General features: G+C 44.7%; 1 protein-coding gene across 1 annotated transcript in view; it reads left to right on the plus strand.

Annotated features, from left to right (window-relative positions):
• caskin1 (CASK interacting protein 1) overlaps positions 1-15,715 on the plus strand; it is a 118,002-nt gene that overhangs the window by 93,574 nt on the left and 8,713 nt on the right. The window contains exons 12-21 of the mRNA XM_042228226.1: positions 4,190-4,340; positions 4,873-4,982; positions 7,392-7,502; positions 9,077-9,178; positions 9,361-9,499; positions 10,728-10,871; positions 11,467-12,665; positions 12,772-13,077; positions 13,376-13,958; positions 14,250-14,754. Coding sequence (XP_042084160.1) covers positions 4,190-4,340; positions 4,873-4,982; positions 7,392-7,502; positions 9,077-9,178; positions 9,361-9,499; positions 10,728-10,871; positions 11,467-12,665; positions 12,772-13,077; positions 13,376-13,958; positions 14,250-14,754 — 3,350 coding nt within the window. The remainder of the gene's footprint in view (positions 1-4,189; positions 4,341-4,872; positions 4,983-7,391; positions 7,503-9,076; positions 9,179-9,360; positions 9,500-10,727; positions 10,872-11,466; positions 12,666-12,771; positions 13,078-13,375; positions 13,959-14,249; positions 14,755-15,715) is intronic.

Consider the following 15,715-nt stretch of genomic DNA (forward strand, 5'->3'; position numbering starts at 1 on the left):
AAGAGGCAGTCGCTTGTTAAGCTTAACGCAGGAATGCTTTACAAACATTCAGAGATGGACTTACACACTTGCTTTACTTCTCTCGGGGATAACTTTGTCGGAGATGAAATGCCGGGTTGCTAGCGAAGCTCCACATGCTATCCAGACCACCGACAGGTCCCGCATGCCACAGCCGCTCTATCACGTGATGCATACTGCTCCGACGTGCTAACGTTCTGAGGTGAGTTACGGCGTGTTGCAAGTTTTGTGAGGTGCTTTCGTGATATTTAATGGATCGGATTACATTTTTTATTTTTCTCCGATATCCGATCCAGTAATTTAGGTCAGTATCGGACCGATACCGATACGTAATATCGGATCGGTCCATCTCTAGTCGGGAGTAAGAACGGGCTTCACTTCCAGGTACTCCAAAGGTTTGCAAACCTTTGTAAAGGAATAACATTTTGCCAACACCTTTCATCAATCTGAGTCTAAACCTGGTTTGCAGCTGGTTGTTTTCTGGTTATATTGCTATATAAAAGCATCTCATTTTGTAGATACCACCACCCTGCACCATCCAAACTTGACACCAGTTTTACACTGAAAGCAGACTGACTTCACCTAATTGCTGTTTTATCGCCATCTTGATGAACCAGAGTCACTTCACAGTAACTGACTGTGTGGTTGCAGACCTGCTCCACATCTTCAGAGCGATGTTGTTTCAAATACAACAACATCTCAAGTTCACTGGTTCCAGTGATTTTTCTGTGCCATGGTCTCGAACCACAGTTTATCCTAGTGTGACTGTTGTATAAAATACTAGGAAACACTAGGAAACCTGCAGCAAACGCTTCAGGGATTGGCTCTACCACCATGTGCATCATCACTGATGAAGGCTTACATGATGATACTAATCCTGCTTTTAGAAGATCTATTATATTGTATCTACTGTACATTATAAAACGCCGTGAGGTGACGTTTGTTGTGATTTGGCGCTACATAAATAGAATTGAATTGAATTGAATAGAAGATATAACCTTTGTTCCTTATGAATGTTTATTTCAAGTCTTACCAATGAGTGGACAACATCAAAGTCATTTTTATTTCTTCTTGTCTTTAAAATGAAGGTACAGGGCTGTTGTTTGAAGCTACAGTTCAGGACGTCACATGTAAATAGTTTGTAGGCAAACAGATGAGTGGATAACTGTACTTTGACTTTTTTATGCTATGCCTTTATGCATTATTCTTTTTAATATTTTCCTATTTGTTATAGATAAGATGTAACATTAAAAAAACATCTGATAGTAAAGTATACCACGACGTTAAAGATTGAAGTAGTGGCACAGAGATATGCCACATGGACATTATATCCCACATTTTTCTCTCATAAAAAGATTATGCAGATGGATGTCAGTTATTTGAACGTACTACAGTAATGGAACCACACAGCAGATTTGTGTAGCTCAGACTCGGTGAAAGCCTCTGTTCTGCATCTCGTTTCTCTTTCGTTGGGAGTCCAATTTTTTTTGCAGTGCTGCAGGTTTCAGGAGGATGTTTTACTGTGATTAATGCGGTGGCAGTCGGCATACATCATGTCAGGGTTTTTTTCCCAAAAGACAGCCTTTTCTCCAGAGATCAATTCTAACTGAGATGAAGTAGGTACTGAATCTATAAAAGGCAGAAACAGCACCCAAGCAACTGACTTTTTTCTCACTGAGGATATGATATTCAGCAAAGGTGTGACTGTCCCCTGAAGGCAACAGTAGATAATTTAGAATGAGTATATGAGCATGAAATGGACACTTATCATCAGATATCATGATTTCAGGAAACCAAACCCTTTAAAAGCATGTTTTATCCAGGATTGATGACCTGTGGAGTAACATTTATTAGAAGCGATACCACATTTTTCTTTAACAAATGAAAAGTAGAATTCATTATTCCTGAAATATACTCACTTGTACTTTAGTTTTGCTGCTACAGCCTCATTTGTTCTGGTGTAATGTGTAGCCTGTGGTGACTATTGTAACAGTAGTGAGTTTATTCCCTGCCTTTATATATAACCTTTCCATACTCCTGCCATTGTTATGTTTTAATGTGCCTCAGATAAATTCAATTTGGCCTCCGTGTTGGCACAGGGAAGCCAACACATGGTTTTATATCTATAATAAAAAAGAAAAGAAGCTCTGACTGAATTTTCCACCACGTTTCCAGCTGTGTGGTTCATGACAAAAAAATGTTTTCACCAAATAGTTATCTTAAGAGCTTAAAAATGAAGGATTTCTTACCGCGATGCATCAACTTTAGTATGTTTGGAACAAAGAATATATGATAATGTGAAATGTTATTACCTTTCGCTTGATCTGAACATGTCTTTCATTAGAACATTAAAAAACTGGTTTGACCAACTATGTATCCATGCAAGCTGTGGCAAGATATGCACAGTTTTCTAATTTATAGTCTTTACTTTCTATATGATGCTAATTCTGACGGCAAAGTTTTGCTAATGAAGAGTGCCATGTTTGAGATCGTACACTGTGGTTTGCTAAGTGTACAGAGGAGCAAGGTGTTCGACAGAAGGGGGTTAAGGTTATCAGAAAGTTAGCAGTAGTTAATCGAAGGGACTACTACGCAACTACTACGCAACTCCTAGCTCAACGTATTGATACGGTAATGTTAGCTAAATGATATGTAGCTTAAGTAGCTAATATCAGCGGGCCAAGGCTAACTGGGTCATGGCTGGTAGACAAAATTAAAACTTGGCTGCAGCTTCTATGTTGGAAAACTGAAGCCAATTAAGTGTCTTAAACTTTCTACCGAAAGGCCACCAGATGGCGATAGCTATGGTCACAAAAAGACATCCAGTCCAACAGACGTCTGTGGGAAAACAGCCAAACAGGCAGATGAAGTGTGGCAATGAAGTTATTCTTGCCCTATTGCACTTTTGTTCATGTGGACGTAGCGTTTTCAGAGGGAGAAATGTTTCGTCATTCATCCAAGTCTTCAGTCTCAGCTGACTCCAGGTTTCCCCAATCACCTAAAGAAAGCTCCAGCTGATCCAGGAGGGAAGGACAACCGCTGCCCAAGCGAAAACCCGTAGTGATCCCGTACGTGTCAGGAGTATCGGAGCAGTTGAGACGCATTTTTTCTAAACACCGGGTCTCTGTGGCTTTTGAACCCCAAAACACGCTGCGCCAAAAACTGGTCCAACCCAAGGATCGGGTCCCCCGACACAAACAGAGTAACATAGTGTACGCTGTTAAGTGCAGGAGGATTGGCAGGATTTATACATCGGGGAAACCAAACAACCTCTGGCGAAGCGGATGGCACAACACAGAAGAGCTACCTCGTCGACGCTGCAGTCTATTTACACGTTTTCATCTGAAAACGCTCCGTGTCCACGCTAACGTTTTCAGACGTTTTCACAGAGTTGTGCGTCCACATTGAAACGACTGAAAACACTTGCGTTCCAGTCCTGCGCATGCGTGAAACGCAAGAAGATTCAACCTGCCTCATTTCTGTCTGCTGCTTATTTACTTTCCGGCTTTTTGAAACGTCGCGGCAAACTGTCGAGGAAAAGCTTTTTTTAAATGGACTAACAATGAGGTGGAGTTGCGAGTCTGCGAGTAACACAAATTACAAAGTTGCAAAAGCGAGTGAGAATGAAAGAATTTAAAGAAAAGCTCTCTGAATCATGTACAAACTGTTACTAATCTTTAATAGGGCTGTCAAACTTCAGAGCTGCATAATGCCCTCCGCTATCTTAGTTTAATTGGTCACATGACTGCATCACGTGACTAAAATGTGTCATCGTTTTCGAAAAGGCTCCGGGTTCGCTGTCCACACTGCGACGCGAAAACGGCGTTTTCAAATGTATCCGCTTTGGAGAGCGTTTTCAAAATGCTGCGTTATCCTTGAACGAAAACGCCGTCTCACTGTGGACGGGAGGCCAAAACTGAGAGAAAAAGATGCGTTTTCAAACGAAAACGTATTAGTGTGGACGTAGCCTAAGACTGGGCAAACCTGCAGTCAGCTGAGACTGAAGACTTGGATGAGTGACGAAACATTTCTCCCTCTGAAAACGTCCAGATGAACAGAATCAACCTTTGGGATGATTGAGCATGCATCGAGATGAAAATATGCTGTATTGTCAGCATGTTGGAAAAAAATGAATGCCACGTCAGGGCAGTAAAAAGAAAGTCGTTAGAAGTTGGTGCTCCTGTGTATGAAAGTGTGGTCTCATAAATGTGCTGTGTTTGTGTGGACTTGTTTTTTCCAGCTTTTAGCCACCGTCTTGTCTCAGTCTGCCAAAGCGAAGGAGCATCTGATGGAGCAATCCAAGTCTGTGGATCAGCCTCCAGGTAGGCCAGGCAGGTGACCAGAAAAGAAAGAAGGCTTTCTCCGTTTCCTCTTGTTGCTTATTACTAATCTCACCGCCAAGTATTTTAGGCATACTGTAATATTTGATAACACAAACCGAAGCAGGAAGCTGGTGAGAGAAAGAAGAGCCAATGCTTTCTAATAAAGAGGAGAAGAGCAGAACCAGGGAGCAAGAGAGTGGGATGAGTCTTAATCCACAGGTCTTTTAGAAAATGTCATCATTTGCTTTCACACACAAAAAGATCTTGGCTTGTTTGGTAGACAGATGGCCAAGGCAGGGGATGTAGGAGGGAGTGTAGAAGGGTGTGATTGGTTAAAAAAAGGTTTGCTGTATGTTGGGAACCAGGAATTCTGTTGGTTGAGCATCAAAACAATGAAGACGACCGATCGCAAGGCAGTTACAGGAGGAGATTCGAGGTCAGATAGCAAGCGATAAACTCACCTGTTGATCGATCCAAGTATGCAAGCATAGGACGGCAATTTGTGACTGGCCAACAATATTTCTCCTCACAGGCTCTGCCAGCTCCTCTCGGACGTCGAGCCAATCAGGCTGTCCACTCCACGAAGCGCCGCCTTATGATGCCACGGCAACCAGGAAGGGGGAGGGTCCATGTGAGGGGAAGGTAGGACAGTCCCAAATCCCTACAGATTCCGCCTTTCATGCAAACACATACAGGCAGTCGCCACCATCAGCATCTAACTGCAGGATGATAAGAACGTAGCTTCTCAGTCACCACAACCACAACACTCGCTCTCACACTTGTACACACACACACACACACACACACACACACACACACACACACACACACACACACACCAGGATGTCCCATCGGTTTCTCTCGCAGCTGGCTTCGTCCGTGCTGCGAGTTTTCGGATGCAGCCACGACACGGTGAGTGTGAGAGTGGATCCTGTATGAACGTGAACGAGGAATCGTGTGTGCGTGTGAGAAAATCCTGCATTTCTGTTATCTTTTACCTGCTGGCCATTGTTATTCGCCCCTTTTAGTTGCAGCTTCTCTTCTTCCATTGCTGTATTTTTCTTACCGTACTTTGCTGGAAAAACATCTGATAGTGCACCTGAGGGAAGGACATCCTAGTTAGATATTGGCGGGTGTGTGTTGTGTGTGTGTGCTGGCAGGGGCCCAGCAGTGTGCATAACGTGGGTGGACTTAGCACTAAAAGTGTGAAATCTGAGCTTGCACCATGTGCAATAAATTGTCATTTACTGTACAGTGTATGTGTGCATGTTTGCCCATGTGTTTGACTTCACGTGTCATTGTACAATCGTTTCATGTTCAAAACAAAACCAAAAACAAAACAGTGAGCATATTTAAGTAGCAGGTGGTCATGGTGGTAGTGTGCATCGCTTTCCTGCAGTATATGTGTGCACACACTAGCATGTAAGCCATGTTCTACTGACCATCTGTTAGCTAGAGTCCCGATTCCTCTGCACCCAGCTTCACAATACTTCCCCAGACGGGTAACGTGGAAGAACGATGGGAAGAACGATGGGAAGAATGCCGGTGGTTCTTGAGGGACTTTGAGGAAGCAGGAGGGACACGGGGAAAGAGAGAAAGAGCCTGAAAGAATGGAGAAAAACAAGAGTGACAGGAGGGATGTGGGAGTTTAAAGAAAAGCAGCGTGTGAGTGGGAAGAAGTCAAGCAGTGGTTTTCCAGTTAGGCCGATTGCTTTTCCATCTGCTGTCACACAGCAGGACACTACTTTAACCATACTCCATCATAATAAAGGTCTGGGTCATAATGAAGGTCACCAAGCAACAAATTTACCTGGGACTGCACAGCATTTTTATTCCTTCGACGCTCACCCCATATATTGATACGGTGTTCAGTCTTGATTGGGTCCAGTTTATAAAAGCCAACACATGAGCCTCGTGAGGAATAGGACAGATAGAGGGCAGACATATCATAACACCATATAAACAAACTTTTCATTTCTGAATGTTGGACTTATCGAGGCAGAAAACTGTATCCTGTAGTTGTCCTACATGATCAATATCAAATCACCTGGAATATTCACACCACACAACAGCATTGATAACCTGTCCCACATTGTCCAACTTTCATTGCTACACATTTAATCAAACTTAATGAAGTTCTTTAAAGCCACTAACTAATTGGTTTCTTAAAATCTGTATAAAGTATCAAAATCGCCTGGAATTTTTTTTAGTTATTTCAAAAGCAATAACACTTGCTTACTCCAGTAGCAATCGTAAGAAGTCAAAGATTAGCTTAAAGTTACGTTTAACAGTAAGAGGCCTGTCTTTGACCCTGTGGTATTGTTGGACTGTAAAACAGGAGGGAAATATTTGCTAGTCTGACTGTTGTTTAGCATGCTAAGCTACATCCCAGATTTCCAGACCTCAGTGGCTTCCCACTTTTCATGTCACATCCTGGTTAGCTAACATCTGCCAGTCTAACAGACGCCAATCAGAGATAAAACATGGACAGAAAGCTGAACTTATAATGTGAATTTTTAAGGTTTTGAGTTAACATGCAATCAGTAAGAAAATCGGGGTTAGAAGTGTGAAAGTATCTGAAAAGGGGAAGTGTGCAAAAGCGAATGTGCATGCTTCTAATTAAGAGCAGCATTTTCTGGCGTTGCCTTTTTTGCAGCACTGTGCAAAACAAACAGTAGACACTATGTGTTTTCTCTGCTTTCCAGCTGTAAAGTGTAAGATACAGATTAGCCTGTTGTTGCTAATCTGACCTCCTGTAGTAGCTGAGATTCTGTCGACTGGACGTTTTCCCTTCCTAACCTTAGCCTGGTTTTCACTGCAGGACCAAGGGAGGCTGTCCAGGGCTATTTCAGTTGCCAGCCAGCTTATAATACCGCTGAATCATCCATTAATGTGTAAGAATTAGCTTAGGACCACCCTAAAGATGACAAGACATGGTCATTAAAATGTAGCCCCTCTTTTGCCCTACTTGGCCCTGCTGAGAAAAAAAAATGGCTGTCGAAGAAACACATGGAGCCAGTGACCGCATGCCCCCTGTCTTCTCTCCCGTAGAGCTCAGAGGCCGTTGTCCAATGGCTGAGCGACTTTCAGCTGCAGGTCTACGCTCCAAACTTCCTGGGCGCTGGGTATGACTTGCCCACCATTAGCCGAATGACCCCGGAGGTAAGGCAACTAAACCCTGACCCTGACTCCCAGAGAGGTCGCAGGCACCTCCAAGGACCACAATGAGAACAAGTCTGCACGACTTTGATTTGTGTTGTCCTTGATGTTTTCAATATGCATGTAAATAATTTATTTTACAAAACAAAATCGCAAGTGAGCACAATTAAACCACTCAACCAACCACCTGCCTTTTCCTGCCTCGTGCCTCACCTGCCTACGTTCACTTTCCTCCCCCCTTGATCATGTATTGCCTTCCCCCTCTGACTCCAGAAAAGGTTTAAATGTGTGAACCCCTTCGCGTACTGTTGAGTCTCTGGGCTCTCACCAGCCCCACAGTATTAAAACCTTTGCCATCGGCTCAAGTCTGAAGAAAGGTCATAAAATGGCCATGAAGATAATGAGACACGAGTCATCTTGCTGTTTGTATCCCTATTTTTTGCAAAATGTTAAACAGAAAATAACCAGTACAAGACGACTGTATGTTACTGCGTACTGTGGCTCTTGGTACACCCTAGTGGTCACTTAATGCAAGTTGTGTGTCGTACTTGATGTGTGGACCTTTAAAAGTAGTTCCTATTTACTCAGAAGAGAATGTCAAATAAAGAGTTGCAGTATGGGGAAATTATTATTTGATGTTTTTGTGTTTAAATATTGTCTTCAGAATTCTGCCTAAATATGAATTAAAAATAAGCTCTGGTTTAAATGTTAGCATCAAGATCTTAAAACAAAGTCCATAAAAGACAAAAATCCTCCTGTGATGATACCTATAGTATTTTTACGTGTTTGTTGTTTCCATTTTAAGCTGCCGGTTGAACGCAGAGAAATTTAACACATTCAAAAACCAACTCAGTGAACTTCTGTTCGACTTTGTGACCCTTCACCTCCCCTCCAACACTGCTCCTGCTGCTGCTAGCTTTGAGGAACAATCCTGGCCCTGCCACACTTAAAAACAAATAATTTATAGCATTCATAAATTACTTGTGTATATATGCACACTTTGTGCATGCTGAAGGGACTCAGATTAGCGATGGCTTAAAGGGCTTTTCTCATCAGAGATGTGTCACTGAGCGGAGGCCTCGTCTCCTGGTTCGTCCCACAAAATGATTTATGCAGCCAAGTGTATGTGGCGGCTGTTGTATAAAAGTGTGTTCTCGGGTGTCCTAACAACTTCCAGTGAGTTGCACTGAAGTCAAATGTAGCACTTGTGCCGTGCAGCGCTCTGTGATATTTCTGTCTTCTTTATATCAAAGTGCGGTCATGTCTGCGTACCAGATTCAGCCTGTTTTTTTAATTTTGGCCGCCTCCTTTCACTGCAGACATTTGCTTTTGTTTGCCATGCTTTTCTTATGGGTTTGACACATCCGTGCTCTTCTCCCTTTAGCCGACAGAAGCCTTCATCAGATATCACGCCATCTCTTGTGTTGCAAATTTTCTTCTGAGTGTGTGTGTGTGGAAGACAGAGAGAGAACGACAGAGAGTGATGGGCACTTGGGGAGATTTTCTTGTACTTTGTGGAATAAAAATGGCTGAACATATACTTACAGCTTCTTACTTACATGTTTGTGTGTGTGTAGGATCTGACCGCTATTGGAATAACTAAACCAGGTCACAGAAAGAAGATAACATCAGAGATTAACAAGCTAAGTGTTACAGAGTGGCTGCCTGAGCATAAACCTGTGAGTACACACACACACAGACTTTTTAAACCAGTCAAATAGATGCTTGTATGTCATTGCTATGCCAAAACTTTGATTGGTTGATCATGACACGAAGTGTCCTGTGGGCTAATATTCTGAGCTACCATGGGAAGCTACAAGCTACTGCCTGCTCAGCGCTCTTATTTCTGGCATTCTTACAGGCTAGCCTAGGAGAATGGCTATCTTCTATTGGTCTAAGCCAGTACCACCAGATGTTAGTGCAGAACGGTTACGAGAACATCGACTTCATCACGGACATCACTTGGGAAGACCTGCAGGAAATAGGCATCACCAAACTGGGTACGACAAACAAACAATGCAGTGCTTGTTTTGTTTTTCCACTGTGAAACATGAAAGTTAAGCTACAGTATCCCCTACTAATCACAAGACTCTGCATGTGGTGTATAATGTGGCCAACATTCACATTTGAGCATAGCTTTATGTATGTTAGGTGCACTTAATAGAGATGAAAGTAACCAGTAATCTCAAAAATAAATGAGTGAAGTGATTAAAATGCAGACTTAAAACCAGAATACGTATATAAGCATATGCAGAGAGTTTGGAAAGTATTCTCAGGGCTTCACTTGTTCCACATAATGACGTGTTACAGACTCCAAAATGAATTAAGTTAATTTTTCATCTCAAAATTCTACATATACATCATAATGAGTGAAAAAAGTTGACACTCAAAATTGAGATCAGGTGTGTCCTTCTTCCACTGATCATCTGTCAGACGCTGAACTTGATTGGACTCCATCTGTACTAAATTCAGTTGATTGGACATGATTTGTCTCACACCTGTCTATATAAGGTCGTACAGTTGACAGTGCATGTCAGAGCACAAACCCAAGCCATGAAGTATATGTTAATGATGAATTATGAAGACGTCTTTTAGATTTTCTTACAGGGAAGCTAACTATTCCCCCAAAATACTAGCACTCTGCCTCTGGGTGCTGAATGGTGCATGAAGGGTTTACGACAGGATATCTGTAAAAAAGAAGCCGGTTGAGGATTGCTGCTGCTAGAAATTTTCTGTTGCTAATCATTTCATGACTGAAATAAAAGCTAAAGTAGCTCTACGGTTCTGTGGCATCCCTAAAATTCAAAGAAAGGTCATTTACTACACTCAAAACCTGAGCTTTATTCAATATCTTGACCCCTATGAACCCCCCTAACCCAAAAAACTATAACGAGACTGACCTTTTTGGACTACATAAAATATAGTAAACTGAAAATATCACACCCAGCATCTAAAGAGTGGGAGTTCTGAGTTACATTAGAAGTTCTCTGTCCACGCCTCCCCATCTATAAAACATTTACTAGCTAAACTGGTTAGTGTTACCATGTTAGCTGTAGCGTTTTTAGATAAGCTAGCTTCTGTAGCCTTACAGTTTTCTCAGTTAGTCAGGTTTAGTTTCCTGTTCAGGAGTTAAGGGAAAGTGCACTGACGACAAACAAATTTTCAGTGAATTTGACTTGTATTACCTGTGTTATGCCAAACTGTAATTCCACTTTGTTAATGCTGTAGGCCACCAGAAAAAGCTAATGCTGGCGGTGAAGCGGCTGGCTGAAATGCAGCGCAGTTCAGATGGGCGGGGCTCCCTCCGAAAGAAGCCCCCACCAATCACGCAGCAGCAGGAAGTCATGTCGATGGATAGTCCTCCCCCAGATGGTGAGATCATTCAGGAAAATCTCAGCCTGTACAGTTTAAACTCCATCTTTAATTGGAATTATCTGTATGTTTCATTTGATTGTGAAACCAGTAAAAAAATAAATCATGTTAGAGTTGCTTTGGTTGTCTGCTGGTCAGATAGACTGGTGGTCCACTCTTCTTTGTTCTCAGTGGATAGTCCTTGAGCCCATCTCAAGTCCCCCATCAGACCACAGCTTTCAGACTGGTTGGTTTGGCTATCTTGTACATCTGTTGACATCTGTGACACCTAACTTACTTTACAGATGGCTGTGGAAATATCAGAAGCTTCCCTTCACTTGTCTAGGTGGATTCATACAACTAAAGACTGTATTTAGTGCATCTTCCTGAATGAAAGTCTAGTAAGCATCTTTATTTTTGACACTTGACCAAATCTGAGTAGAGCTCATGCTGTTTGCAGTTTGGGGGTTAGGTTGACTGAGCCCATAATGAAGCTACTAGATTGAAAGCAACTGCTGTGTAACAGTGGTAAAGCATTTACTTAATAAACCTTTTGTGAGATAAAAAGATAAGATTTCATTTATCTTCATCTGAGTTTCTCTTTGTCTCTCTTCAGAGGTCATGTCTCCCAAAATGAGCACCTTCCAGGACAGCGAGCTGAGCACTGAGCTACAGAGTGCAATGACCCAGCCAGTTCAGGAGGTCAAAGCTCAGCGAACACGCAGCCTCAGCAAAGACCACGATGAGGTGCTTACAGGCGGAGGAGGAGGTGGAGGTGGGCCACCTAAGAAGGAGGCCCGGACTATGAGGCAGCAGAGCAGCCAGGGAAGCGCGTCCTCTCACCGAGGCAGTGTATCCTCACAAGGCAAACATCGTCACTCTCATTCTCACTCGCAGCCTGCACCTCCCTACACACCCCCACACACTCCTACCAAGACCAGGACCTCTTCCTCCTCGTCCACATCATCTGTGCAGAGCACGTCTTCCCCACAGGCCAAGCCCAAGCCGTCCCCACAGTTCATCCAGGGGGAAAGACCTCAGTCACCGCGCTCACATCCTCCTCAGTCTCCAACCCATCGCGGAGCCCCGTGTCAGCTTCAGCCCCAGCAGCAGCAACCTCAAATGCCGCCGCAGCACCAGGCTCACCCTCACCCTCAGCACCACCCACAGATGCAGGCGATGGAGGTCAGGGAGAGTCAGCAAGTCCCAGTCCTCTGTCTCCCACCAGAGGCAGAGTTAGCAGAGGAAGAAGGACCAAAGAACTCGTCTGTCCAGAATAAACGCGCTCACACGCTCAACCGATACGCTGTCTCAGATAGCGAGTGCGATGAGAGAGCAGGAGGAAGAGGAGGGGGTGGAGGAGAAGCAGAAGCTGACGTTGTAAGCCAGAGCTCAGCCGCTGTGAGAGGGGAAGGAGGGAAATACGCCACAGTAACTCACCGAGTCAGCCGTAGTCACTCCGTACGCAATCAGGAAAAGGGCGCCAACCGAAACCAGAGCCAGTCGTTTGCTCTCCGTCAGAAGAAAAAAGGCCCACCCCCACCACCGCCCAAACGCTCCAGCTCAGCCATCTCCACCTCCAACTCCAACCTGACAGATGCCAACACGCAGCCGAATACGCTCACCACTACTGGGGGGATGCTGGATGTGCCTTACTACCAACAACGGCGGGCCAGCGACCTGGGGGTGTCCGTGGAGACAGCTGCCGTGGAGACGAGCAGCGTTGGCAGTGTGAGGAGCATTGCCGCCATGTTAGAGATGTCTTCTATAGGGGGAGGAGCCAAAGGCATGGCATTGCAGAAGAACTTTTTGCAGGTAATGTATACAGAACTTCATTTCTCTAACATAACACTACATATATGTTTATTTATTCATATGTATGCTGTAACTAAGTGAAATATGGTTGTTGTGCGTTCAACAGGTGGGGAAAACACGCGATGCCATTGGTCTGGATGGTGAGGTGGTAAACCGACGACGAACCATCAGCGGCCCCGTCAGTGAGCTTGTGGCTGCTGCAAGGCGCGACCAGCCAACTCCTTTGACTTTCCCCTCTCCCTCCACCCAGCCTGAATCCTCCCCTCCTCCTGTTAATTCCTCCTCACCCCAACCTCCATCCTCACCCCACCCCAGCTCAGGAGGTAGTGGCAGCTCTTCAGAGAATCTGCCTTTTGCAGAGGAGGGAAGTCTGACCATCCGCCGCCAAGGTCGAGGAGAAGGAGAAGGACAGGTAGCTATCAATATATATGTTTGTCTGTCTATCTATCTATCTATCTATCTATCTATCTATCTATCTATCTATCTATCTATCTATCTATCTATCTATCTATCTATCTATCTATCTATCTATCTTTTGCATTATCTATGTAATGTAATGTGCTAAAGCTAATGTGCTCTAATGTATTGCAAATCCATAGTCAAGCTTCTGTGTTCTGTAAGCTTTATTTGTCTTATCCATTTATCTTTGTCAGTGTTTTTTGACTGTGCAAAAATGACCCCTTATCATGAATGTATGAATTTTCCGTTAGTGTGTATTTTGTGTATGTCTGCAGGGTGACGGCGAGGGTCACCAGGGAGACAGCAGCTACGCCCAGGAGGACATCTCCAATGCTGAAGCCACGGCGACCTTAAAACGACGACCCCGCAGTTCCAAGCCCCACCCCAACGGCTCTGACTTCACCCTTCAAGAGTCATCCACCGTCAAGCGACGACCCAAGAGCCGTGACAAAGAGCCCGAGGGCTACGCAGAGCTGGCCACAGCCAACGGGGAGCCTGCGAACACCGGGCAGCCAAACACCACGCAGCCAGTTCCCTACCAGAACGGCACAGCCACAGTGAAACGCCGCCCAGTGTCTGATGCTGGAGTGATCGAGCAACCGCAACCTCAACCTCAAACTCAACCACAAGTGACTGCTGCTCCTCGCAGGGACAGCTTGGACCAAGGAGCTCCAGTGGCAAATGAAGGTGGTCCTGTGAGGAAACCAAAGCCTCCAGTCTCCCCAAAGCCTGTAGTGGCACAGATAAAGAGACAGGGAGGACCTCAGACCCCACCGCAGCCTGTATCCAACAAACGAGTACCCCTACCAGGTCCGGGGACACCTGGAAGTCCAGGTAAACACAGTGGATTTGGGTGTTTTGTGTACATATTAATTCCAAATGCCCTTCAGGAAGTTGAAGCAAAAAAACAGTGATGAAAAGGCAAGCTGGAAATAATTTTACAAAGTGTATTTTCACGAGTAAAGAGTATTTCATGCTACCCGGTCAGTCAAAGCTTATCGGTACTGGAGGGGTTTCAAACAGCGTTATAGGCCCGTATCAGCCAGTCTTAGATAGTGTTTATAAAGGAAAACAGCGTATTTCAGCTGCTCAGTGATCCAGTCTTTCTCTTTGCTCTCTGTGTAGTGGAAGGAAAGAAGATCCCTCCACCAGTTTCACCCAAACCAGCGCCACCACCCACAGCGCCCAAACCAGCCAAGCTCATCCACTCTGTAACTGGCCCCGCACTGTCCACCCCAGCCTCTGCCCCGCCCAAGCAGCACTCTGCAGTGGCCCGACAGACCAGTTCACCACCCTCCTTCCCCCCATCTAACACTCCCAGCCCGCCGAACGCCAAACCGACGAGCCCTTCCTCCCAGAGTCCCCACACGCCTCAGACACCCACCACACCACAGACACCTCAGACTCCTGCCACTCCCAGCCCAACCCCTCCGCCTGTCAAACCCCCACGATCCTCCATCGGGGGGGTGTCAGTGGACAGCGGGATGTCAGGGGGCGGGGTCACGGCGCCAGCCGCCACGACAACAGAGTTCGGAGTGGATTCATTGGTGCACCAGAAGTTGGAGGAAACAAGCGCTTCGCTGGCTGCTGCTCTGCAAGCCGTGGAGGATAAAATACTACGACAGGAAGAGTAAGGACCACACTCACACACACACACACACACACACACACACTGACAGTCATGCTGTTAACAACAGTTAGCCACACGGAAGCATCTGGAACGTTGTCCTTCAGCAGATGATGATATGAAGCCTCTACAAGTGTCTACTACGGATTAATCTCATCAAGTGAGATCAGCGGACCACAGTCTAAGGGACTGAAAACTAGCACCCACTCAACATAGGTTGTGAGGATTTGTGCGGAGAATTCAAACACTTAAGGCCTTTGCAGACAATCACATTCAAAACATTCTTGATTTGTTGCATAACAGCTGAAGTACAACTATAGATGAAATCTTCTTGCACATTAATAATAATATAATCCGGTACCATTCAGTGGAAATGTACCTACGCCTGTGATCACAGGATCACTAGCAGTATACTGAAATACAATGCTCTCTCTTTTGCCATTTCCATTTGTTTTTAATGTATCACAGTTGGAGAAAAGACTTCATGCTCTGTTAACCCTCTGAGGTCTGGGTCATCATCGATAGTGACCCTAGCCCTAACTGTAACTCCAGGCAAGTCTTGGCAGTCAGGGAACAAAACGGTGTGGGATAATTAGGAAACTTCTGAGAGAAACCTGGTCTTGTTAGTAGAGCTGGCATCCATCCGCCCTGAATGGATGAATCAGCTCTCATTTGATTTGTAGAAATCTGGCCAAATTTATTAAACCCCCCAAAACGTGACTATCCAGAGATGGGACCAGGAAGCATATTTATATTTATTTACTATTAAATCATCTCATATCTTCACACACTGAGGTTAATTATGGAGTTCCACAGGGTTCAGTGCTTGGACCAGTTCTGCTTACATTATACATGCTTCCCTTCCTGCTTCCCGTCTTCCTCATCAGAAGACATAGCATACATTTTCACTGCTATGCAGATGACACCCAGCTCTATCTGTCCATGAAGCCAGATAACACACACC

Source organism: Haplochromis burtoni, unplaced genomic scaffold (genome assembly GCF_018398535.1).
Source record: "Haplochromis burtoni strain Fernald_Lab_line unplaced genomic scaffold, NCSU_Asbu1 Contig_312, whole genome shotgun sequence".
In the NCBI taxonomy this organism is placed as follows: domain Eukaryota; kingdom Metazoa; phylum Chordata; class Actinopteri; order Cichliformes; family Cichlidae; genus Haplochromis; species Haplochromis burtoni.